The 23169-nt window shown below is 41.6% G+C and overlaps 1 protein-coding gene across 2 annotated transcripts in view; it reads right to left on the bottom strand.

Annotated features, from left to right (window-relative positions):
- Window positions 1–23169, bottom strand: part of LOC116481582 (dipeptidyl peptidase 8) — a 48718-nt gene that overhangs the window by 6829 nt on the left and 18720 nt on the right. For both annotated transcript variants that reach the window (XM_058427628.1, XM_058427629.1), the window contains 7 exons: window positions 18286–18438; window positions 17893–18028; window positions 14963–15108; window positions 7063–7209; window positions 5098–5250; window positions 2763–2905; window positions 1800–1911 (listed from right to left, as the gene is read on the bottom strand). In XM_058427628.1, the coding sequence (XP_058283611.1) occupies window positions 1800–1911; window positions 2763–2905; window positions 5098–5250; window positions 7063–7209; window positions 14963–15108; window positions 17893–18028; window positions 18286–18438 (990 nt within the window). The remainder of the gene's footprint in view (window positions 1–1799; window positions 1912–2762; window positions 2906–5097; window positions 5251–7062; window positions 7210–14962; window positions 15109–17892; window positions 18029–18285; window positions 18439–23169) is intronic.

The following is a 23169-nucleotide window of genomic DNA, read 5'->3' as shown; positions in this document are numbered from 1 at the left end:
AAAAAAAAAAAAAAAAAAAAAATATATATATATATATATATATGTACATAGAATTTAAAAATATATATATAATAGAAAGTATATATAATATATATATTTAAAACAACAAAACCAAACAAAATCCCACAACCTTTAAGAAACTACCACTTGTCCAGTTTTGGTACAGTATCAAAGAATAGTATCTACAATTGTCTGAAAAAGCTAAAATACTCCTCCCATTTCTTTTTTTTAAAGACGGAGTCCACTCTGTCCCCCAGGCTGGAGTGCAGTGGCACGATCTCAGCTCACTGCAACCTCTGCCTCCCGGGTTCAAGCAATTCTCGTGCCTCAGCCTCCTGAGTAGTTGGGATTACAGGCATGCACCACCACACCTAGCTGATTTTTATATTTTTAGTAGAGATGGGGTTTTACCATGTTTGCCAGGCTGGTTTTGAACTCTTGACCTCAGGTAATCCGCCTGCCTCGGCCTCCCAAAGTGTTGGGATTACAGGCGTGAGCCACTGCGCCCGGCCCCATTTCACAACTACATACTTTGTGAGGCCAAATTTTTCTTCACATACTTTAGTCGAAACAACGTATCACAACGGACTGAGTATAGAAAGAGACATAAGAATGCAAGTGTCTTCTTTATTACTATGTCAGACATTAAAGGAATTTAGAAAAATGTAAAATATTGCTGTTTTTCTCAGTAAATTATTTTTTGTTTTGGAACATAGTCTTTCTCTATGAAAAATGTGATTTGTGTTAACATGTAATAGTTTATTATTATTATTATTATTATTTTTGAGATGGAGTTTCATTCTTGTTGCCCAGGCTGGAGTGCAATGGCACGATCTCAGCTGATTGCAACCTCCGTCTCCCTAGTTCAAGCAATTCTCCTGCCTCAGCCTCCCAAGTAGCTGGGATTACAGGCATGCACAACCACGCCTGACTAATTTTTGTATTTTTAGTAGAGATGGGGTTTCTTCATGTTGGTCAGGCTGGTCTCGAACTCCCGACCTCAAGTGATCCACCTGCCTTGGCCTCCTAAAGTGCTGGGATTACAGGCGTGAGCCACTGCGCCCGGCTGATAGTTTATTATTTTAAAATATTTAAAAATTTTCTCAGTTTTCGTATCTTACATGAGAAATATTAATTGATATAATTGACATAAACGAAGTTGTTTGGTAGGTAAAGGTGTCCTGAAACCAAAAAGCTTAAAAATTACTGCTATAAATATCTCATAGTTTAAACATAAGTATCAACTTAAATGTTGAAAAGGAAAAAGTAATTTTTTCATTTTTTGTGTGCACATAATCTGTTTAAGGAGTAAAACACAGTTTTAAGAAAAACTGGAAAAAGGAGCAATGAATAATGGAGCAATGGAGGAGAGTAACTTGCTGGTTTTTCCTCCAATGTCAATGTAAAATAAAAGAAAATTAAAAGACCATATAATCAGGCCCTAAAAATCCTTTTACAACCATGAAATCAAAATAGCATATCCTCACCCTTCAAAGTGGAAAAAGAAAAGGAAAGGAGAACACTGAATGAACTTCCTGTCATCTTTTCCATGCTTCCAAACTGAAAGCAGATACAGACACACAGTCATGTAATCTGATAGGCAGGTATGTCAGCCAGACTGCAACAGAATCTTAATTTTTATCCAACTACAGGCACTACCAAATATGCCTCTTACTTTAGTTCTCTTAAGCAGAGGGTGGACACTCTAAAAATTTGGCCTTACCCCACAGTTAATAGATTTCAAAGTAATCAATCACTAATCATGACTGCATTTAACTAGAAAATGTAGAATAACTCACCTGTAAATCATATGGCTTTCCAGCCCTCACTAAAAAACTCAGTAATATACTGGTATGTGCAAAATGGACATTCTCATCCAGGAAACCATGTAACAGCAGTAAACGATTTGGTCTGGAGAAATGGAAATATTAGATTAGGCAAAATAGTAGAGTATTTGGGAAAACCATTTCACTTATTTAATCATACTTAACAATATTAACTTCCTTATACTGTAATGTTAGAATAAGAATTCAGTATTTTCAATATTAAATTTGTAACATATTAACCAGATGCCACATGTAATGAAAGATTAAAAAAAATCTTGTGTTCAATTTTTTATAATTAAAATATTAGAACACATCTATAATTATAGCATGTCCCTAGAAGAACTATTTGTAAAATATATTCAGGCAGACATAAAATTTTTTCCACCTTGAAAGTCGTGTACTTAACTTTTTTCAGCAAAAACAACTGCTTCAAATATAACTTGTAAAGAAACATTATATGAACTGGCCTGTAATTCAGTTTTAAGAAACAGCCATGCTATTCTAGTATAACATATTTGTCTTGGTTTTTCAGTGTTTGAACTTTTCATTAGGATTAAAGACAATTTTTTAAAATACAATTGAAAATTTATAATCTTCATTTTAAAGCTTGAATTAGGCTGTGCCTGGCAGCTCATGCCTGTAATCCCAGCACTTTGGGAGTCTGAGGTGGGCAGATAACTTGAGTCCAGGAGTTTGAGACCACCCTAGGCAACATGGTAAAACTCTGACTCTACTAAAAATACAAAAATTTAGGCGGGCATGGTAACACGTGCCTGTAGACCCAGCTACTCGGGGGCTGAGGTGGGAGGATCCTCTGAGCCCAGGAGTTTGACGCTGCAGGAAGCCCTGATCATGCCACTGCACTCCAGCCTAAGTGACAGAGTGAGACCCTGTCTCAATTAAAAAAAAAAAAAAAAAAAAAAAGCTTGCACTTACTCAGAGGGGAACTTTTCTGCTTGCATGGCCACAGATCCTAAGTAATAGCCCTGTTCATTCTGGTCAGGGTGACCCATATAACGTTCCGTGTATCCTGTATCATAGAAGATCCACAGAGTGACTGGGGCCCCAGCAATAGCAACCTGCATAAGACGACATTGACAGTCAAGTGTGGTCTGGAAAAAGAGAGTGGCTAACAGTGAGATCTTACAACTGCAAATTTACAGTCTAAAATTATCCTTAAGCTTTAGCCTTACTACTGGCACATACATGTCTTAGGCAACTCAGAATACTGAAGTGAAGTGCCAAGGTCAAGTTTGATACTCTGTGAGTCAGTTTCATGTTCCGTGGGCATTCTACATACCAAACCTTTAACCTGGGCTAGCTGAAATACGAAAGCCAGGCCCGTTATTAAAAGACAACTGAACTACATCCTGCTACTGAGGAAAAAACGTGCGAGAACTGTCAGTTTTATGTAAAAAAGGACCCACCTTTTTTTTTTTAAGCCTCTGTTGGCAGTATAGAATTTAAAACAATAAATGAAATAACTAAAAATTTGCCTCATTTTAAGGCTCCTATATGTAGTTTTATATTTAAATACTCTTAATTATTTTCTTGACAGCTACAAACCTGGGAAAATTATGGAAGTGGTCAGAATTTATTTATGGTTATTATAAAGATTATCTAGATATATGTGCAAGAATAAAAACCTTATTGTTTTTGTTCTTAAAAATAAAAATTAAGGGTCAGGTGCCATGGCTCATGCCTGTAATCCCAGCACTTTGGGAGGCTGAGGCGGGTGGATCACCCAAGGTCAGGAGTCCGAGACCAGCCTGGCAAACATGGTGAAATCCCGTCTCTACTAAAAATACAAAAATTAGCTGGGAATAGTGGTGGGCGCCTTTAATCCTAGTTACTCAGGAGACTGAAGCACGAGAATCGCTTGAACCCGAGAGGTGGAGGTTGCAGTGAGCCGAGATCGCATCACTGCACTCCAGCCTGGGTGACAGCAAGACTGTCTCAAAAAAATAAAATAAAATAAAATTTTAAAAAATTACTTTTCGCTGTAAAGTAACATCATGTTATTGAAATATTAAAAAAGAAACACTACTCATAATTCCTATTCTCAACAATTGTTATCATCCTTATGTAATTTCTTCTAGTATATTTTTCCAAGAGTTTGTTTACAGAATTGTAAGCATTTATACATTTAATAATTAATTCATTCAACACATTTATTGAGGGCCTACTATGTGCCCAGCATTGTGCTTGACTGCTGAGGATACAGTGGTGTACAGGGCAAACAGGTACCTGCCCTCATAGCTTGCAGTCCAACAATTAAGTAATTACAATCCAACAGGTATGTTGTATGTGTTTTACTAATCATAACCATCTCCTACACTCTTTGGCATGTATCTATAAACAGCCAGTAACTGGTTATCCAGTTGACAGATTTAAACATTATACATGCTTAAAAGAAAAATACACACACACACACACACACACACACACACACATATATATATATATATATATACACATAAAACTTGAAGGCTGGGTGCAGTGGTTCATGCCTGTAATCCCAGCACTTTGAGAGGCCAAGGCAGATGGATCACTTCAGGTCAGGAATTCAAGACCAGCCTAGCCAACATGGTGAAACTCCATCTCTACTAAAAGTACAAAAATTAGCTGGAAATCGCTTGAACCCAGGAGGTGGAGGCTGCAATGAGCCAAGATCACGTCACTGCACTCCAGCCTGGGTGAAGAGCGAGACTCCGTCTCAAAACAAAACAAAAACAAAAAAACCAAACGAGATATATATACATTTCACATGGCTTTTAAACACAGAAACCCTAACATTCTACAATATTGCCAACTCTGGGCCAGGAGCAGTGGCTCATGCCTGTAATCCTAGCACTTTGGGAGGCCAACGCAGGTGGATCTCTTGAGGTCAGGAGTTTGAGACCAGCCTAGCCAATATGGTGAAATCCCATCTCTGCTTAAAAAAAAAAAAAAAAAAAAAAAATTAGCCAGGTACGGTGGCAGGCACTTGTAATCTCAGCTACTTAGGAGGCTGAGACATGAGAATAGGAGGCTGAGACATGAGAATCACTTGAACCCCAGGAGCAGAGGTTGCAGTGAGCTGAGATTGCGCCACTGCACTCCAGCCTGGGCTACAGAGCAAGACTTCGTCTCAAAAAAAAAAAAAAAAAGAAACAACAACAAAACATTGCCAACTCTGTAAACCTTCAGAAAATAGACATTTTCATATATCCTCCATTTACAGAAAAATCTACCCTTATTGCAAAAATGAGTATAATAGGAAGTCACATACCCTGAAGATATCTGACCTCTGCATTAATGCCATCAGGGAGAGGTATCCTCCATAGGACCAGCCGTGGATGCCCACACGATCTAAGTCAATGAAATCATATCGAGAAGCTAGATATTGGAGTCCTTCCACCTGATCGTCAATTTCTATTTGACCCTGTCAAAAAAGGGAGAACATTTCACTGATTCTGATGAATAAAAGTCTCATAAGAGTGCTTTTAAAGATGATAAATGTTTTTACTAAAAATACCTGTAGGTCTTTTAATTTTCATTTTATTTATTTTTTGAGATGGAGTCTCACTCTGTCACCCAGGCTGGAGTGCAATGGCGCAATCTCGGCTCACTGCAACCTCCGCCTGGTGGATTCAAGTGATTCTCCTGCCTCAGCCTCCCGAGTAGCTGGGATTATAGGCATGCGCCACCATGCCCAGCTAATTTTTGTATTTTTTAGTAGAGACGGAGTTTCACTATGGCCAGGCTAGTCTCGAACTCCTGACCTCAAGTGATTCGCCCGCCTCGGCCTCCCAAATTGCTGGGATTACAGGCATGAGCCACCACACCCGGCCCCGTAGGTTTTTTTAGATTAGAGTTTATTACCAACTGAGATTCTATTGCCCCCTCTCCCTCAAATTTTTTAAAAATCTATTTGGAGATAAGGGCCTATAGCTTCGGTTGCTAGCCTGTCCTAGAGTTTAGTTACCACTTAGTCATAAAGCTCCCTCCTACTGCTACTCAAACTGTCCCTTGCTATTTGGGTATTTCCCATTTCCATTTGTTCTGTTGTCTGCTAAGAGGTCAGCATCTTCCTTGTAACAAGCCTTCCTATACCCAAAGACAAAAAATTAGCCCCTTAAGTAATTAATTTTACTTCTCCTTTTTATTTATTTTTTTGGAGACATGGTCTCACTCTGCTGTCCGGGTTGGAGTGCAATAGTGTGACCACGGATCACTGTAGCTCAACCTCCTGGGCTCAAGTGATCCTCCCACCTCAGCCTCCCAAGTAGCTGGGACCACAGGCATGCGCCACCATGTCCAGCTAATTTTTTAACTCATTTGTAGAGGTGGGGTCTCATTATGTTGCCCAGGTTGGTCTTGAACTCCTGGGCTCAAGTGATCCTCCTTGCCTTGGCCTCCCAAAGTGCTGGGATTACACGCGTGAGCCACTGCACCTGGCCTACTTCTCCTTTTTAATTTTTAGTGCAGTAAAGCAGAAGGAATTGCTCTTGAGGCCCTGTCTTCCTATTTCCCTATTATACTACCTCTAGGAACTGAACATACTACTTCTTTAAAGTCCTAATTCCTACCACCACCACCTTGTCTATATTACTAGGCCTGCCAGTGCACGCAATCTCACTTCACTGAGCCAAAAACAAAAATAAAAACAAAAAAACTTACATGAGAATACAACATAAGGTCAAAGAACTGGCTGTGGGAGAAAATCCCCATGTCTTACTCAGCATGTCCAATAACACTGGCAAACACAGTAACTGCCTTACTGTGCAAAAGGAACATCGGATTCTCATCATTTCCCAAAGCAGCAGAAAGGACATGGGGCATCTCTAAAAGGTAGCATTTAAAGCTTCCTGTAGAGAGAAAGAGGCTTGTCACAAGGAAGGCACTAACCAGTTGGATTCCCTCTTCACAGAGGACAGAACAAATCTCAATTATTCCTCAACTGTGTACAGGATGCTGAAAGCTAAATGGTGCTAAATTCTACCCAAGTGGGCATACAAAATAGAAAGGATATTTCTATGTACAAGTGGCTCTATCTCAGTTCCCCAAAGTTACATATAGGTAGAGTGTACATCAAGTTGCATCTTCTCTCCCACCCCCAAACTCTAACACATACACTCTCTCACTCACTCATTCATAGCCCCTTCCCCCAATTCTCTTTCAAGGGTTTCACACCAAACAATGCACCAGAAAATGTAAATGTCTATAAAAGAAAAGTGTTTTTATGCTCACACACCATTTTATATTTAAAGGCGCCTTCAAATTTAAGCCCTCGGTGACAGGATCCCCTGTTGTCTATCACTACAACCACATAACCTAGAGAGGCTAGGGTATTCAAGCGGAAATACTTGACTCCTTTAAACCGATTATTCACCAACTGCACCTGAGGAAGAAACACAACTTCAGTTTATCATATGGAAGCATATAAAAACCCAAGAGCGGCAGGGCATTGCAAGAAATAGAAAGCTTAATTTCACTATTATTTTACCTTTAAAATTTAATTTTTTAAGTCATTTCTTTTTAAATTAACAAGTCCGTTTATCTTGCTTCTTGCTTAACTTCACACTCAACTTCAGGGCAATTACTGAACAACCGTAGGCTTTAAAATTCTAACTTAAATATTAATTACATATAAGTAAATCAACCCACCCCATATAAAAAGTTACTAAACTGATTACTTCTACCCTGAAGAACTGTGCTATTCAAATGACAGTTACAAGGACAAATAAGAAAAGCTTTCCTCCCCATCAGACATCAGATGTGACTGCTGCTTGGCTTCCTCCACTGGCTACCATTACCCTTCAGAATAAGTCTACATGGCCCTTGAGATCTTTGGCTACCTTTGACCTCATCTCATACCATTTCCCTCCAAGTGCACTGTACTCTAACCTTATTGTCAACACTATCAAGTTGGTTCTAGCCTCAGGAACTTGACATTTACCGTTTTCTGTGTCTGGAATGCTTCTCTCTCACATCTTTTGCATGGCTCATTCCTTCTCAATGTTTGTAACCTGAGGAGAGGTCTTGCCATCCCCTTTCCCAGCAAATCTTCATAGAACTTCCATTATAAAAAGTCATACTTTTAGGCTGGGCGTGGTGGCTCACACCTGTAATCCCAGCACTTTGGGAGGCTGAGGCAGGTGGATCACCTGAGGTCAGGAGTTTGAGACCAGCCTGGCCAACATGGCGAAACCCCATCTCTACTAAAAACAAAAAATTAGCTGGGCATGGTGGGGAGCACCTGTGATCCCAGTCACTCCGGAGGCAGAGGCATGAGAATTGCTTGAACCCAGAAGGCAGAGAGGTTGCAGTGAGCAAAGATCACATCACTGCACTGCAGCCTGGGCAACACAGCGAGACTCTGTCTCAAAAAGCAAACAAAAAAAGTCATACTTTTTTTTTGTTGTTGTTGTTGTTGTTGAAGAGATGGGGTCTCCAGGCTGGAGTGCACTGGTACAATCAATCATAGCTCAGTGCTGCCTCAAATTCCTGGGCTCAAGTGATCCTCCTGCCTCAGCCTTCAAGTAGCTGGGACTACAGGTGTGCACCACTATGCCTGGCTAATTTTTAAATTTTTTTGTAGAAAGGGTCTCACCATCATATCTTTTTATGTTTGCTTATTATTTTCCCTTTATGGTCCATGAAGTGCAACATTAGTCTGACATGTTCACTGGGTATCCTCACTGCCTAGAACAGTACCTAGCACATCACAGGAACTTAATACCTGTTTGCTAAATGAATGAATGAAAAAGGGAAATAGGAGAATAATGGTTTTTTTTTCCATTTCTACCTTGGGAAGAGGGCGTTTGGTGAGTAAAGGCACTTGTATTTATTTATTTACTTAAGAGATGGTGTTTCACTCTGTACCCCAGGCTGGAGTGTGGTGGTGCAATCATAGTTCACTACAGCCTCGAACTCCTGGGCTCAAGTAATCCTTCCACCTCAGCCTCTGAATAGCTGGGATTACATATGTGTGCCACAGCACCTGGCTAAAGATATTTGTCTTTAAAGGGAGAGTGCTGAAAGAAGAAATACTAGGCAGAGAAGTACACAAATATGAACATTTAAAGAAAATCACCTCACTTTTTTGTCTGCTACCATGTATAGAAGATGGTCTCAATTGCTTGATACGAACACTTAAATATAATGCCTTTCGGCACTGGGAATCCAAAAGTCTCCTTCAGTATCAGTTCTTAAAAACCTGTGTCCTGTTATCATCTAGCCTGATCTCTTTGCATTTTTATCTGCAGAACAGTGTCTGGCACATTCTAGGAAACATAAGTATTTGTTACACAAACTTTTTTTGTTTTTTGAGATGTAGTCTTGCTCTGTCACCCAGGCAGGAGTGCAATGGCGTGATCTCGGCCCACTGCAACTTTCGCCTCCCAGGTTCAAGCAATTCTCGTGCCTCAGCCTCCCGAGTAGCTGGGATTATAGGTGTGCACCACAATGCCTGGCTAATTTTTGTAATTTTAGTAAGGTCGGGGTTTCACCATGTTAGCCAGGCTGGTCTCAAACTCCTGACCTCAAGTGCTGCCCACCTCAGCCTCCCAAAGTGCTGGGGTTACAGACATGAGCCACCTCACCCAGCCTTGTTAAATAAATGTTTAGAAACACCGCTGTTAATAATGGAAAGTTTAAGGAACTGATCCTTGATAACTTTAGTGGGAAATATCTGCTGCTTTTCTTGTATTTCACTCTTTTCTGACCTACAGAAATTGCTGCCTTTGGTGACAAAGTAATTCGCTTCACGTTATGAATTGTGACACTGTTGCTTTTTCAATAGATTTCCACTTAGACGTGAATACACACCCAGAAAGAACAGTTTTGACCACATGAACATCATACTCTTTTTTTTTTTTTTTTTTTTGAGACGGAGTCTCGCTCTGTCACCCAGGCTGGAGTGCAGTGGCGCGATCTCGGCTCACTGCAAGCTCCGCCTCCCAGGTTCACGCCATTCTCCTGCCTCAGCCTCTCCGAGTAGCTGGGACTACAGGCGCCCGCCACCACGCCCGGCTAATTTTTTTGTATTTTTAGTAGAGACGGGGTTTCACCGTGGTCTCGATCTCCTGACCTTGTGATCCGCCCGCCTTGGCCTCCCAAAGTGCTGGGATTACAAGCGTGAGCCACTGCGCCCGGCCGAACATCATACTCTTAAAAGATTTAAACAAATTTTACAATGTTATTGTGTGCTATTAAAAAGACCTAGTCCTACATTAGGGAGTCTCTTCATAATTAACCTAAATGAAGTCATCAAGCAAGAAGATGAAATGATCTTCCAAGAGGTTGAAGGGACAGGGGCACTATATCATGTGAAATCTCATGGGAAAATCTCCCTGCAAACTGAACACCAGATTCTTTATTTTCTTTTTAACCTTTAAAAAAAAAAAAAAAAAAAAGATGGGGGTCTTGCTGTGTTGCCCAGGCTGGTCTCAAACTCCTGGGCTCAAGTAATCCTCCCACCTCAGCCTCCCAAAGTGCTGAGATTACAAGCGTGAGCCACCACACCTGGCCAGATTCTTCTGTTTCTTCTCTTTTGACACATGGTCTCACTCTCTTGTCCAGGCTGGAGTGCAATGGCATGATCACAGCTCACTGCAACTTCAAACTCCCTGGCTCAAGCAATCCTCCTATCTCAGCCTCCCAAGTAGCTGGGACCACAGGTGTTCGCCACCATGCCCAACTAATTTTTTTATTTTTTGTAGAGATAGGGGTCTCCCTATCTTGCCATGCTGGTCTCGAACTCCTGGGCTAAAGCGATCCTCTTGTTTAAGCCTCCCAAAGTGCGGGGATTACAGGCATGAGCTACCACACCCAGCCCAGATTCTTCTCTGGCCTCACCAAATTTGAATTTTTCCAAAGAATATTCTGAGAAAGAAATCAATAAATCATCCTAAGTCACCTATAGCTTTTCAAAAACAACATGGTGAAATTCACTCATAGCCTTTCAAATGTGACTGTTCGGTAAGTGCAAAAAAGCATAGCTGTACTGCATAAAGTATTCTAAACAATTAATTTTGTTTTGGCCAGGTGCAGTGGCTCACGCCTGTAATCCCAGCACTTTGGGAGGCCGAGGTGGGTGGATCACATGAGGTCAGGAGTTTGAGACCATCCTGGCCAACAATGGTGAAACCCCGTCTCTACTAAAAATATAAAAATTAGCCAGGTATGGTGCTGCATATCTGTAGTCCCAGCTACTCAGGAGGCTGAGGCAAAAGAATTGCTTGAACCTGGGAGGTGGAGGTTGCAGTGAGCCAAGATCGCGCCACTGTGCCCCAGCCTAGGCAACAGAGCGAGACTCCATCTCAAAAAAAAAAAAAAAAAAAAAAACGGTTTTAATTGAATTGGCTAAGATTTTTTAAATTATGGTAAAATATATATAAAATTTACCATTTCAACCATCTTAAGCATACAATTCAATGAAATTAAATATATTCATGCTGTTGTGTAACCGTCACCACTATCCATTTCCAGAACTTTTTCATCACCCAAACAGAAATTCTGTACCCATTAATAACTCCCAGCCAGGCATGGTGGGTTACATCTGTAATACCAGCACTATGGGAGGCTGAGGCGGGTGGATCATCTGAGGTCAGGAGTTCAAGACCAGCCTGGCTAACATGGTGAAACCCTGTCTCTACTAAAAATACAAAAAATTAGCCAGGCATGGTGGTGCACGCCTGTAATCCCAGCTACTAGGGAGGCTGAGGCAGGAGAATCGCTTGAACCCGGGAGGCAGAGGAGGCAGTGAGCTGAGATCATGCCTCTGCATTATAGCCTGGAAGACAGAGCGAGACTGTCTCAAAAACAAACGAATCAAACAAACAAAACACTCAAACACTCCCCATCCTCCTTCCATCCAGTCCCTGACAACTTCTATTCTACTTTCTATCCCTATGAATTTGCCTATTATAGGTACCTCATACAAGTAGAATAATATTTGTCCTTTTGTGTCTGGCAATAATTATTTCACTTAGCATAATGCCCTCTAGGTTCATCAGTGTTATACTATGTGTCAGAATGTCCTCCTTTTTAAGGCTGAATAATATTCCATTGTATGTATAGACCACATTTTGTTTATCCATTCATCTGCTGATGGACACGTGCGTTGCCTTTTGGCTATTGTGCGTAATGCTGCTATGGCTATGGCTGTATAAATATCTGTTCCTGTCCCTATTTTCAATTCTTCTGGGTATATATCCAGAAGTGGAATTTCTGGCACATATAGTAATTCTATGTTTGACATTTTGAGGAAATGCCATACTGTTTTCCACAGCAGCTATAACATTTTACATTCTCACCAGCAATGAACCAGGCAGGGTTCCAATTCCTCTACATCTTGTACAGCACTTAATATTTTCCTCTTTTTGATAACAGCCAATCCAATGGGTGTGAACTGGTATCTCACTGTGGCTTTGATTTGCATTTCCCTAATGACTAGTTATATTGAGCATCTTTTCATGTGGCTAAGCCTCTTTAAACTTAATTACTTATATAAGGAATCCTTTAAATCTTTTTCTTGAGACAGGATCTTGCTGTGTCACCCAGGCTGGAGTATACTGGAATGATCATGACTCACTGCAACCTCGAACTCCTGGGCTCAGGGGATCCTCCTGCCTCAGCCTCTTGAGTAGATGGGACTGCAGGCATGAGCCACCACGCCTAGCTAACTTCATTTTTTTGTAGAGACGGGGTCTCGCTTTGTTGCCCAGGCTTGTCTCCAACTCCTAGGCTCAAGTGATCCTCCCTCCCAAATTGCTGAGATTACAGTTATGAGCCACTGCACCCAGCCTAATCTTTAAAATCTAGTTTTTAGAATGTCTTTTACCAATCCTATATACTGTATAATTTCTTCACTGGGAGGGGAAAACACTCTTCTGATTTAGTCTTACCATCAAAATATTTTAACAAATGTATAAAGCTTGAGAGTGTCCTATGATTTCTCTCTTGAATTGCTTTCTATTAAGCCTTTTTTTTTTTTTTTTTTGAGACAGTCTCGCTTGTTGTCCAGGCCAGAGTGCAGTGGTACGATCTTGGCTCACTGCAACCCTCCGGCACCTGGGTTCAAACAATTCTCCTGCCTCAGCCTCTCAAGTAACGGAGACTATAGGCACCTGCCACCACTGGCTAATGTTTGTATTTTTAGTAGAGACAGGGTTCTACCATGTTGGCCAGGCTGGTCTTGAACCTCTGACCTCATGATCCGCCTGCCTTGGTGTCCCAAAGTGCTGGGATTACAGGCTTGAGCCATCGCGCCCGGCCAAGCCTTTTTTTTTTTTTTTTTTTTTTTAAAGTTTACAAATATTTGACTTCAAGCTTTAACCAGAAGTCTAAAATTTAACTTTCTTTCTTTTTTGAGACAGGGTCTTACTCTGTTGCCTGGGCTGCAGTGTAGTGGCACAATCTCAGCTCACTGCAACCTTCGCCTCCCAGGTTCGAGCAATTCTCCTGCCTCAGCCTCCCTAGTAGCTGGGATTACAGGCGTCTGCCACTGCGCCCGACTAATTTTTGTATTTTTAGTAGAGACAAGGTTTCGCCATGTTGGCCAGGCTGGTCTTGAACTCCTGACCTCAGGTGATCCTGCTGCCTTAGCCTCCCAAAGTGCTGGGATTACAGGCTTGAGCCACAGCGCCCGGCTCTTTCAATGACTTGTGTAGATGACAATACAAATGTCAATCATTTTTGTTTGTAAACACACTTGATGGCAAAGTGATTTAGAGATTTTACGGTTTATGTAGTTATTTTACTTTTTTTATTTTGTGTACAATTTGGTATGTAGATACATTTCCAGATACTAAATAACTGGGTATAATTATTAATTATAAAGGGTATTACTGAATCTAAGGATTGCATTATGAAAACACTGTAATTATATTTTAATTTCTTCCAAGGCTCAGTGTAGGATATATAATCAAGAATAAACAATTTTAAAATTTAGCAATTAACCAATACACCCATCCAAAATATATATTTTTTGACAGAGTCTCTCTCTGTCACCAGGCTGGAGTGCAGTGGCACTATCTCAGCTCACCGCAACCTCTGACTCCCTGGTTCAAGTGAGTCTCCTGCCTCAGCCTCCCAAGTAGCTAGGATTATAGGCACGCACTACCACGCCCAGCTAATTTTTATATTTTTAGTAGCGATAGGGTTTCACCATTGTTGGCCAGGATGGTCTCGATCTCCTGACCTTGTGATCTGCCCACCTCGGCCTCCCAAAGTGCTGGGATTACAGGCGTGAGCCACCACGCCTGGCCAAAATATTTCACTCCAATAGTCAAAGCATTTACTTAACAGTCATTGGCTAATACTTAATCCAGAATAAGGAAAATCAAGGTATAAACTTCTTACAGTGCTAAATAGTAGTATAGCAGTTGCCCTAACTAGCTGATAAAAATATTTTAATTTGCTTGAGAGACACAGCTTTGGAATGAAGAGGGAGAATTCACTAGGCTACCAAGGCTTTCTGAAAATATCCATTAAGACTCTTTTTATTTGTCAAGACATTTAATTATTTCATTTTATTTCCCAAACAAGTTCTCTACATAGAAAGCAACATATTTACCTACTGACATGAATACCCCACTCCTCACAGAGCTATAGTCCACACTGCAAATTAAGGAACTGCCTTAGTGGCAGGGCACGGTGGCTCACGCCTGTAATCCCAACACTTTGGGAGGCTGAGGCGGGTGGGTCACTTGAGGTCAGGAGTTGGAGACCAGCCTGACCAACATGGTGAAATCCCATCTCTACTAGAAATATTAAAAAAATCAGCTGGGCATGGTGGTGCATGCCTGTAATCCCAGCTACTTGGGAGGCTGAAGCAGAAGAATCACTTGAACCTGGGAGGCGGAGGTTGCAGTGAGCCGGCATTGCGCCATTGTACTTCAGCCTGGGCAACAAGAGCAAAACTCCATCTCAAAAAAAAAAAAAAAAGACTTAGTGATTTACAAATTAAACCTCTAACAAAAACCAATTTCCTGACCCCCTAAACTGAATAATTAGAATATAAGCCAGAGTCATTAAAAGCAAATGCCCAACAATGCTCAAAATCTTAACTGACTAGACATTTAAAAAACAAAAGATCTAAAATACATATGCATATGGGTGTATGTATATATGTATGTAAATATGCCCACCTGAGGACCACCATATATGAACAGCACAGTAGGATATTTCTTTCCAGGCTGTAGATCATGAGGCTTGTAGAGCATCCCATACAATGTAAATCCAGTAGTACTTTCAAAAGAGAAAATTTCTGGAGGAGTATAGTCAGGAAGAGGACCTGTGAATAGGTAACATACCAGAGTCTACAAGAGTTCTTATGGGAGTGCTACAATCTGGGAACAAGAAACAAGATATTAAAAGTCAGCCCCTCCAACACAAACTGACCACCCCTCTTTCAGATGATAAGCTAGAATTTAAGCAAGAGTATATTCATCTTTAAAAACAAAACTAGGCCAGGCACAGTGGCTCATGCCTGTAATCCCAGCACTTTGGGAGGCTGAGGCGGGCGGATCACAAGGTCAGGAGATTGAAACCATCCTGCCTAACACGGTGAAACCCCGTCTCTACTAAAAATACAAAAAATTAGCCGGGCATGGTGGCGGGTGCCTGTAGTCCCAGCTACTCGGGAGGCTGAGGCAGGAGAACGGTGTGAAGCTGGGAGGCGGAGCTTGCAGTGAGCTGAGATCACGCCACTGCACTCCAGCCTGGGTGACAGAGCGAGACTCCATCTCAAAAAAATAAATAAATAATTAAAAAAAAAAAAAAAAAAAAAAAACGAAACTAGGCCAGGCACGGTGGCTCACACCTACAATCCTAGCACTTTGACAGGCTGAGACGGGTGGATTGCTTGAGCCCAGGAGTTTGTGACCAGCCTGGGTGGCATGGCAAAACCCTGTCTCTACAAAAAAATACAAAAATTACCCAGGCATGTGTGCTCCTGTAGTCCCAGCTACTCAGGAGGCTGAGGCAGGAGGATTGATTGAGCCCGGGAGGTTGAGGCTACATTGAGCTGTGCCCTGTGACTGCGCCACTGCACTCCAGCCTGGGCGACAAGAACAAGACACTGTCTCGACAACAACAAAAACCCACCAAATAAAAAACAACAACAACAAAACAAACATATCAAATTATTTCAGAAGCCTACACAGAGTGTTATCAATAATCCTTGGAGCCTAGGAAATGTCTATGTGCAGAACTATACAGATACTTTATGCTCAATATAACTTATTGTTGGTTAAACCATTATCTGGTTAGAAACAGATAAAACTGGGTGGGGGGTGAGGTAAATTATTAGTCAATTTAATTTTTCAGGGTAGGTGACCAAAAACATTTGCTTCTGATCATTAGAAAATAAGCCTAACCAGAACTCAGAAAAAAGTCATCATCAGTTTTTGGTTCACCAAAGCTATACAGATCTCACCTAAGTGTTTGTGTACAGCAGATAATTTACAGTCTAAGCAGAGATCATCACCATATTACAAGTTCTGATTCTGCTTGTGGACATTAAAACACACTTATATTTTTTGGTTCTGTACTAATTTGTTTTTTCTCTTTTTTTTTTGAGACAGAGTTTCACTCTGTTGCCCAGGCTGGAGTGCAGTGGTGGTGTGATCTCGGCTCACTGCAACCTCCGCCTCCCAGGTTCAAGTGATTCTCCTGCCTCAGCCTCCTGAGTAGCTGGGACTACAGGTGCCCACCACCACGCCTGGTTAGTTTTTGTATTTTTAGTAGAGGTGGGGTTTCACCATGTTGGCCAGGCTGCTCTTGAACTCCTGATCTCAAATGATCCACCCACCTCAGCCTCCCAAAGTGCTGGGATTACAGGCATGAGCCACTATGCCTGGCCTAATTTCTTAATCCCTTAGCAGAAATAGCTAATTAGTGAAAATACTAGAAAAAAAGATTGGAGATTAAAGTGAATTAGAGGATACATAAAACCAGTCCATCATTCTTTTTTTTTTTTTTTTTTGACTCCGTCACCCAGGCTGGACAGCAGGGGCACAATCTCAGCTCACTGCAACCTCCGCCTCCTGGGTTCAAGCGATTCTCCTGCCTCAGCCTCCTGAGTAGCTGGGACTACAGGCGTGTACTACCACGCCCAGCTAATTTTTTGTATTTTTAATAGAGAGAGGGTTTCACCATGTTAGCCAGGATGGTCTTGATCTCCTGACCTTGTCATCCGCCCGCCTCGGCCTCCCAAAGTGCTGGGATTACAGGTGTGAGCCACCACGCACAGCCCAGTCCATTCTTTATGTTTAAGAAATCAAGCATTTTAAACAGATAATTCAGTTTTTCTCTCATTCCAGAGAGAGCAAGTGTTCTTTTATTAAAATAGCCATTACAAGTGCTTCAAAAGTTTAAGAAAGCTATCAGCTGGTTATTCTCCAAAGCTGCAGCTTCCTTGCTCAAAGAGTCTTACTAGTTCAGAATACTATTATCTTCAAGTTCATTTGTTTACCTGAGAAATCATCAAAATTTGTGAATCAATTGTTTCCTAGCTGATACCTTGACTATTTTAATCTTATTTTCTTTTTTTGTTGAGACAAGGTCTTGCTTTGTCACCCAGGCTGCAGTTCAGTGGTGTGATCTTAGCTCACTGCAACCTCCGCCTCCCAGCTTCAAGTGATTCTCATGCCTCAGCCTCCCGAGTAGCTGGGACAACAGGCACACAGCAGCACGCCCAGCTAATTTTTGTATTTTTAGTGGAGACGGGGTTTTACTAATTGGCCAGGCTGGTCCCGAACTCCTGACCTCAAGTGATCTACCTGCCTTGGTCTCCCAAAGTGTAGGGATTACAGGTGTGAGCCACTGCACCTGGCCTTAACCTTATTTTCAAAAAGGCCTTCCAGACTTGCTGCTGCTTGGAGTGAGAAGTAACCCGATCTTATTCAGTAGCTAACAGAATAGGAGAAGTGGGATCTATCAGGAGCTCAGCAGCTCAGGGACAGGCAGTGGTGAGAGATGGGAAGACTTGTCCAGGAAATGTGAAAATATGACACAAGTTTAGTGTACTAACATATTAATCCTACTTAACGTCAGGATCAGGGGGAAAAAAGAATACCTGCTGAATCCAAAATGGTGGCCCAAAATTCCTTTGTTTTGCAAGTTGGGTCATCTTCAGGACTTGATAGCTTGTAAAGGGACACACAATGTGGATTCTTCTGGTTACTATACTTACTTATAAAGAAGTCACAATGCTAGAGAAAGGAGAAACAATTATATTTTTCCTCAGGGAGGCAGAAAAGGTTATCTGCTGTTATATCTGCACTAATGATATAGCAAGAGTATTATAAGAGACTATTTATGTACATATACCATGTTGAAATTAAGCTTTTTAAAGCTTTTCCTTAGAGAATTAGGCTTTTGCAGGCCAATTTCACATCATTTGAAAGGAGTATTACATAAGCAGAGAGTTTTAATATGACACAAAACCCTTTTTAAACAAACTTAATACCTGACTGATGCAGCAAGAATGTGAATAGCCACGGTCAGTCAGCCTTGTCACCTCTCCAGGATTTATGTAACTGACTACGTACAGGTGATGCTCTAAAGGGGAGTCTTTGGTGCCTTCAAAATATACCAGCCTTCTGACTTCATCAACTTGGATCTGACAAGATAACAACAATAACAAAATCAGGGCTAACATGACCTTGGCAAAGCTAACCCCCAATTTTATTTACAATCACTTGAGCCACTCCTTGACTTATGTCTTTTTTATCCTTTTTTTTTTTTTTTTTTTTTCTGCCACTATTAATAAAGCTTTTTTTTTTTTTCTTTTTTTTTTTTTTTTTTTTGCTGCCACTATTAATAAAGCTGAGTTAATTTTGCTTATTTATTTATTTATTTTTTAAAGAGTTGAGGTCTCACCTCTGCTACCCACGCTGTAAGGCAATGATGTGATCATGGCTCACTGCAGCTTCAAAATCCAAGGCTGAAGCTATACTCTCACCCCAGCCTCCTGAGTAGCTACAGGCATACACCACCATGCCCAGCTAAGTTTCTAAATGCTTTTAAGGAGATGGGGCCTCACTATGTTGCCCAAGCTGGTCTTAAACCCATGGCTTCAAGCAATCCTCCCGCTTCAGCCTCCCAAAGTATTGGGATTACAGACATGAGCCACCATGCCTGGCTGTTTATGACTTATAGCTAAGAATAGGTCCTGCCCTGAAGGAAAAAGGACACCTGAGTTACACACTGTATAGTTTCCCATCTGGTCAGAATGTATGTTTTCCTTAAAATACAAGAACTATTTCCTTAAAATAACAACTCTTTACAGGGGAAAAAATACTCTGCTATATTGCAGCTTAGATCAATCATTCATACACACTTGAAAGTCTAATTTTACTATCTTGTATATTTATTAGTGTTATATTATCTTAGGCAGTACTTTTTTGGTCTTTTGAACAAATTTGCAAATGTGTTTTATCTATTGGGTTGTGGAACAACGGAACTAAATCACAGTTTCAATACTGGTATAGTTTACAAATAAACATGGATAAGATCTTTTAAGTCTTCATTCAGAACTCGAAAAAACCGCAAGTAAACTCAATAGCTGAATTCACTTAATAGTCTTCTCAAATTACAGTATGATTTCAAATAAATGGCTTTCTTTTATTGTTCCTGTAAATCTTCTACCAGCCAACTCAAACAATGTTTAAGAAAATGTTTGGCCAGATGTGGTGGCTCACACCTGTAATCCCAGTGCTTTGGGAGGCCGAAGTGAGAGGATCGTTTGAGCTTAGGAGTTTGAGACCAGTCTGGGCAAAATAGGAGACCCTATTTCTACAAAAAATGAAAAAATTAGCTGGGCATGGTGATGCACCCCTGTAGTCCCAGCTACTTGGAAGGCTGAAGTAGAAGGATCACTTGAGTCCAGAATTTGAAGCTGCAGTGAGCCATGATCATGCCAATGCACTCCAGCCTGGGCAACAGAGCAAGACCCTTATCTCAAAAAAAAAAAAATTCAAATTTTTTACACAGCAATGAAAACACATATATATTTCTAAAAGCAAGTTATTTTTAAATGCCTTTTTTCCCCCAGGAAGCTGCCTCTTCATCACTAGACATTTTTTTAGCATGCATAAATAGAAATCAACACAGTTGGGATTAAGTAGGCCCATATGACATATACAGAAAGCATACAAATGATAGGAAACAAATATTCATGAAACTTTACAAGTATGTGTTAATCTTTGCAAAAGATCAGGACTCGTTCTGTTTTGACCTAGCAGATGGGAGTCAGGCCTTTCAAAACTAAAAAAATAACCAGTCAATTCCTCACCACCATCTACAATGGTTTTCTTGTTTCCTGTAACTACTTAACATCCAACGGAAGAATCATAATTGCGTGGGGGGCTTGTTAAACAGATTACTAAGCCCCACCACCAGAGTTTGATTCAGGATGTCAGAGGTGGGCCTAAGAATGTGCATTTCTTTTTTTTTTTTTTTTTTTTGAGACCGAGTTTTGCTCTTGTTGCCCAGGGTGGAGTGCAGTGACGCGATCTCGGCTCACTGCAACCTCCGTCTCCCAGGTTCAAGCGATTCTCCTGCCTCATCCTCCCAAGTAGCTGGGATTACAGGCATGTACAACCACACCTGGCTAATTTTGTATTTTTAGTAGAGACGGGGTTTCACCATGTTGGCCAGGCTGGTCTCGAACTCCCGACCTCAGATGATCCACCTGCCTCAGCCTCCCAAAGTGCTGGGATTACAGGCATGAGCTACTGTGCCCAGCCAAGAATGTACATTTCTAACAAGTTCCCAGGTGATGCTGACACTTTGCTGTTGGTCCAGCACTTTGAGAACCACCTTCAACAATAAAAAGCTCATAGGCAGCTGGGCGCAGTGGTCCAGGCCTGTAATCCCAAAACTTTGGGAGGTGGAGGCGGCAGGTCACTTAAGGTCAAGAGTTTGAGACCAGCTGGGCTAACATGGTGAAACCCCATCTCTACTAAAAACACAAAAATTAGCTGGGCGTGGTGGCATGCACCTGTAATCCCAGCTACTCAGGAGGCTGAGACAGGAGAATCGCTTGAACCTGGGAGGCAGAAGTTGCAGTGAGCCAAGATCTGGGCAACAACTCCAGCCTGGGCAACAAGAGCAAAACTCCGTCTCAAAAAAAAAAAAAAAAAAAAAATTACAAAAATTAGCCAAGTGTGGTGGCAGGTGCCCATAATCCCAGCTACTCAGGAGGCTGAGGCATGAGAATCCCTTGAACTCAGGAGGCGGAGGTTGCAGTGGGCTGAGATCGCACCACTGCACTCAAGCCTGGGTGACAGAGCGAGACTCCATCTCAAAAAAGAAAAAGCAGCTCATAGGCTTAAAAGTCTTAAAGCTTTACCCAATTACTGCCATTAGAAATCTTTGGGTAGGTGGCCAGGTGCGGTGGCTCACATCTGTAATCCCAGCACTTTGGGAGGCCAAGGTGAGAGGACTGCCTGAGGTCAGGAGTTCAAGACCAGCTTGGCCAACATGGCAAAACCCCATCTCTACTAAAAACACAAAAATTAGCTGGGCATGGTGGTGGGCGCCTGTAATACCAGCGACTCAAGAGACTTAAGCAGGAGAATCACTTGAACCTAGGAGGCGGAGGTTACAATGAGCTGAGATTGCACTACTGCACTCCAGCCTGTGCAACAGAGTGAGACTCTTGTCTCAAAAAAAAAAAAAAAAGAAAGAAAAAAGAAAAAAACTTTGGGTGGGAACAGTCACTTGTAAAAGTAGAGAAGGAAAAAGGTAACTTAAGTCAAAAAACAAATCAAGAATAGAGGGAAAGGGCCAGGCATGGTGGCTCACACTTGTAATCCCAGTACTTTGGGGGGCTGAGGTGGGCAGATCACGTGAGATCAGAAGTTCTAGACCAGCCTGGCCAACATGGTGAAACCCCGTCTCTACTAAAAATACAAAAATTAGCCGGGCGTGGTGGCAGGTGCCTGTAATCCCAGCTAGTCAGGGGGCCGAGGCAGGAGAATCGCTTGAACCTGGGAGGCAGAGGTTGCAGTGAGCCGACGTCATACCATCGCACTCTAGCCTGGGGAACAAGAGTGAGACTTGTCTCCAAAAAAAAAAAAAAAAAAAGAATAGAGGAAAAGGCCAGGTGTGGTGGCTCACACCTGAAATCCTAGCACTCTGGGAGGCCAAAGTGGGTGGATCACCTGAGGTCACGGGTTCAAGACCCTCCTGGCCAACATGGTGAAACCCTGTCTCTACTAAAAATACAAAAATTATCCGGGCATGGTGGTGTATGCCTGTAATCCCAGCTACTTGGGAGGCTGAAGCAGGAGAACTGCTTGAACCCAGGAGGCGGAAGTTGCAGTAAGCCGAGATCATGCCACCGTACTCCAACCTGGGCGACAGAGTGAGACTCTATCTCAAAAAAAAAAAGGGGAAAATAGAGAAGAGGGAAAGACAGACTAACATATCACAAGTAAACATGACATGAAAGAAAACTGATAAATGTAGTGGCAAGTAGTAGATGTTTGGGTGGCTCAAATAAGGATCAGATGTATGCAATTACAATTATTGGGGTCCCTCAGCATTATGTAATGACTCATCCTTCAACCACCACATAGCACGAAATTTACATCAGTGTAGTTTTCTGTTTTCAGAACCTAGAATTCCACAATAAGATTTTTTTCTCAGGTGACAGTAACATCCAAGGTACTTCAACAGAAAAAAATATTTGGACACAAAAATAAAACACAAAAAGATTATTTGGATATATAACAAGAAGGCCACGTGAGGATCTCAGTGGAAATGAGACTTTAAAGGTCAGTCTTGATACGCTGAAGTTTTTGTTGTTGCTGTTGTTTTGAGGCGGGTATCATTCTGACACCCAGGCTATAGCACAGCATTGTGATCACAGCTCAATGCAGCCTCAATCTCCCGGGCTAAAGTGATCCTCCCACCTCAGCCTCCTTAGTTACTGGGACTACAGGCATGCATCACCATAACCAGCCTTTTTTTTTTTTTTGGTAGAGATGGAGTCTCCCTATGTTACCCAGGCTGACCTCAAACTCCTGGGCTAAAGCAATCCTCTTGTCTTGGCCTCCCAAAGTGCTGCAATTACAGGTATGCCCCACCATGCCTGCCTAATTAAAAATTTTTTTTTGCAGAGACAGAGTCTCACTATGTTGTCCAGGCTGGTATCAAATTCCTGGGCACAAGTGATCCCTCAACACTGGCCTCCCAAAGTGTTGGGACTACAAGTTTGAGCTACCATGCCCAGCAGATACTCTAAAGTTCTTACTAACGAAAACAAACCTGGGATCTGGATCTTCATTATGTCTCCTTAATCACTTTAGAGACTACAAGTTATTTTTACAGTAGCCAGTAAACA

The sequence above is a fragment of the Hylobates moloch genome, unplaced genomic scaffold, assembly GCF_009828535.3.
Source record: "Hylobates moloch isolate HMO894 unplaced genomic scaffold, HMol_V3 SCAFFOLD_14, whole genome shotgun sequence".
Lineage (NCBI taxonomy): Eukaryota > Metazoa > Chordata > Mammalia > Primates > Hylobatidae > Hylobates > Hylobates moloch.
Note: the sequence above shows the minus strand (reverse complement) of the source record. Positions and strands in the feature narration are given on the sequence as shown.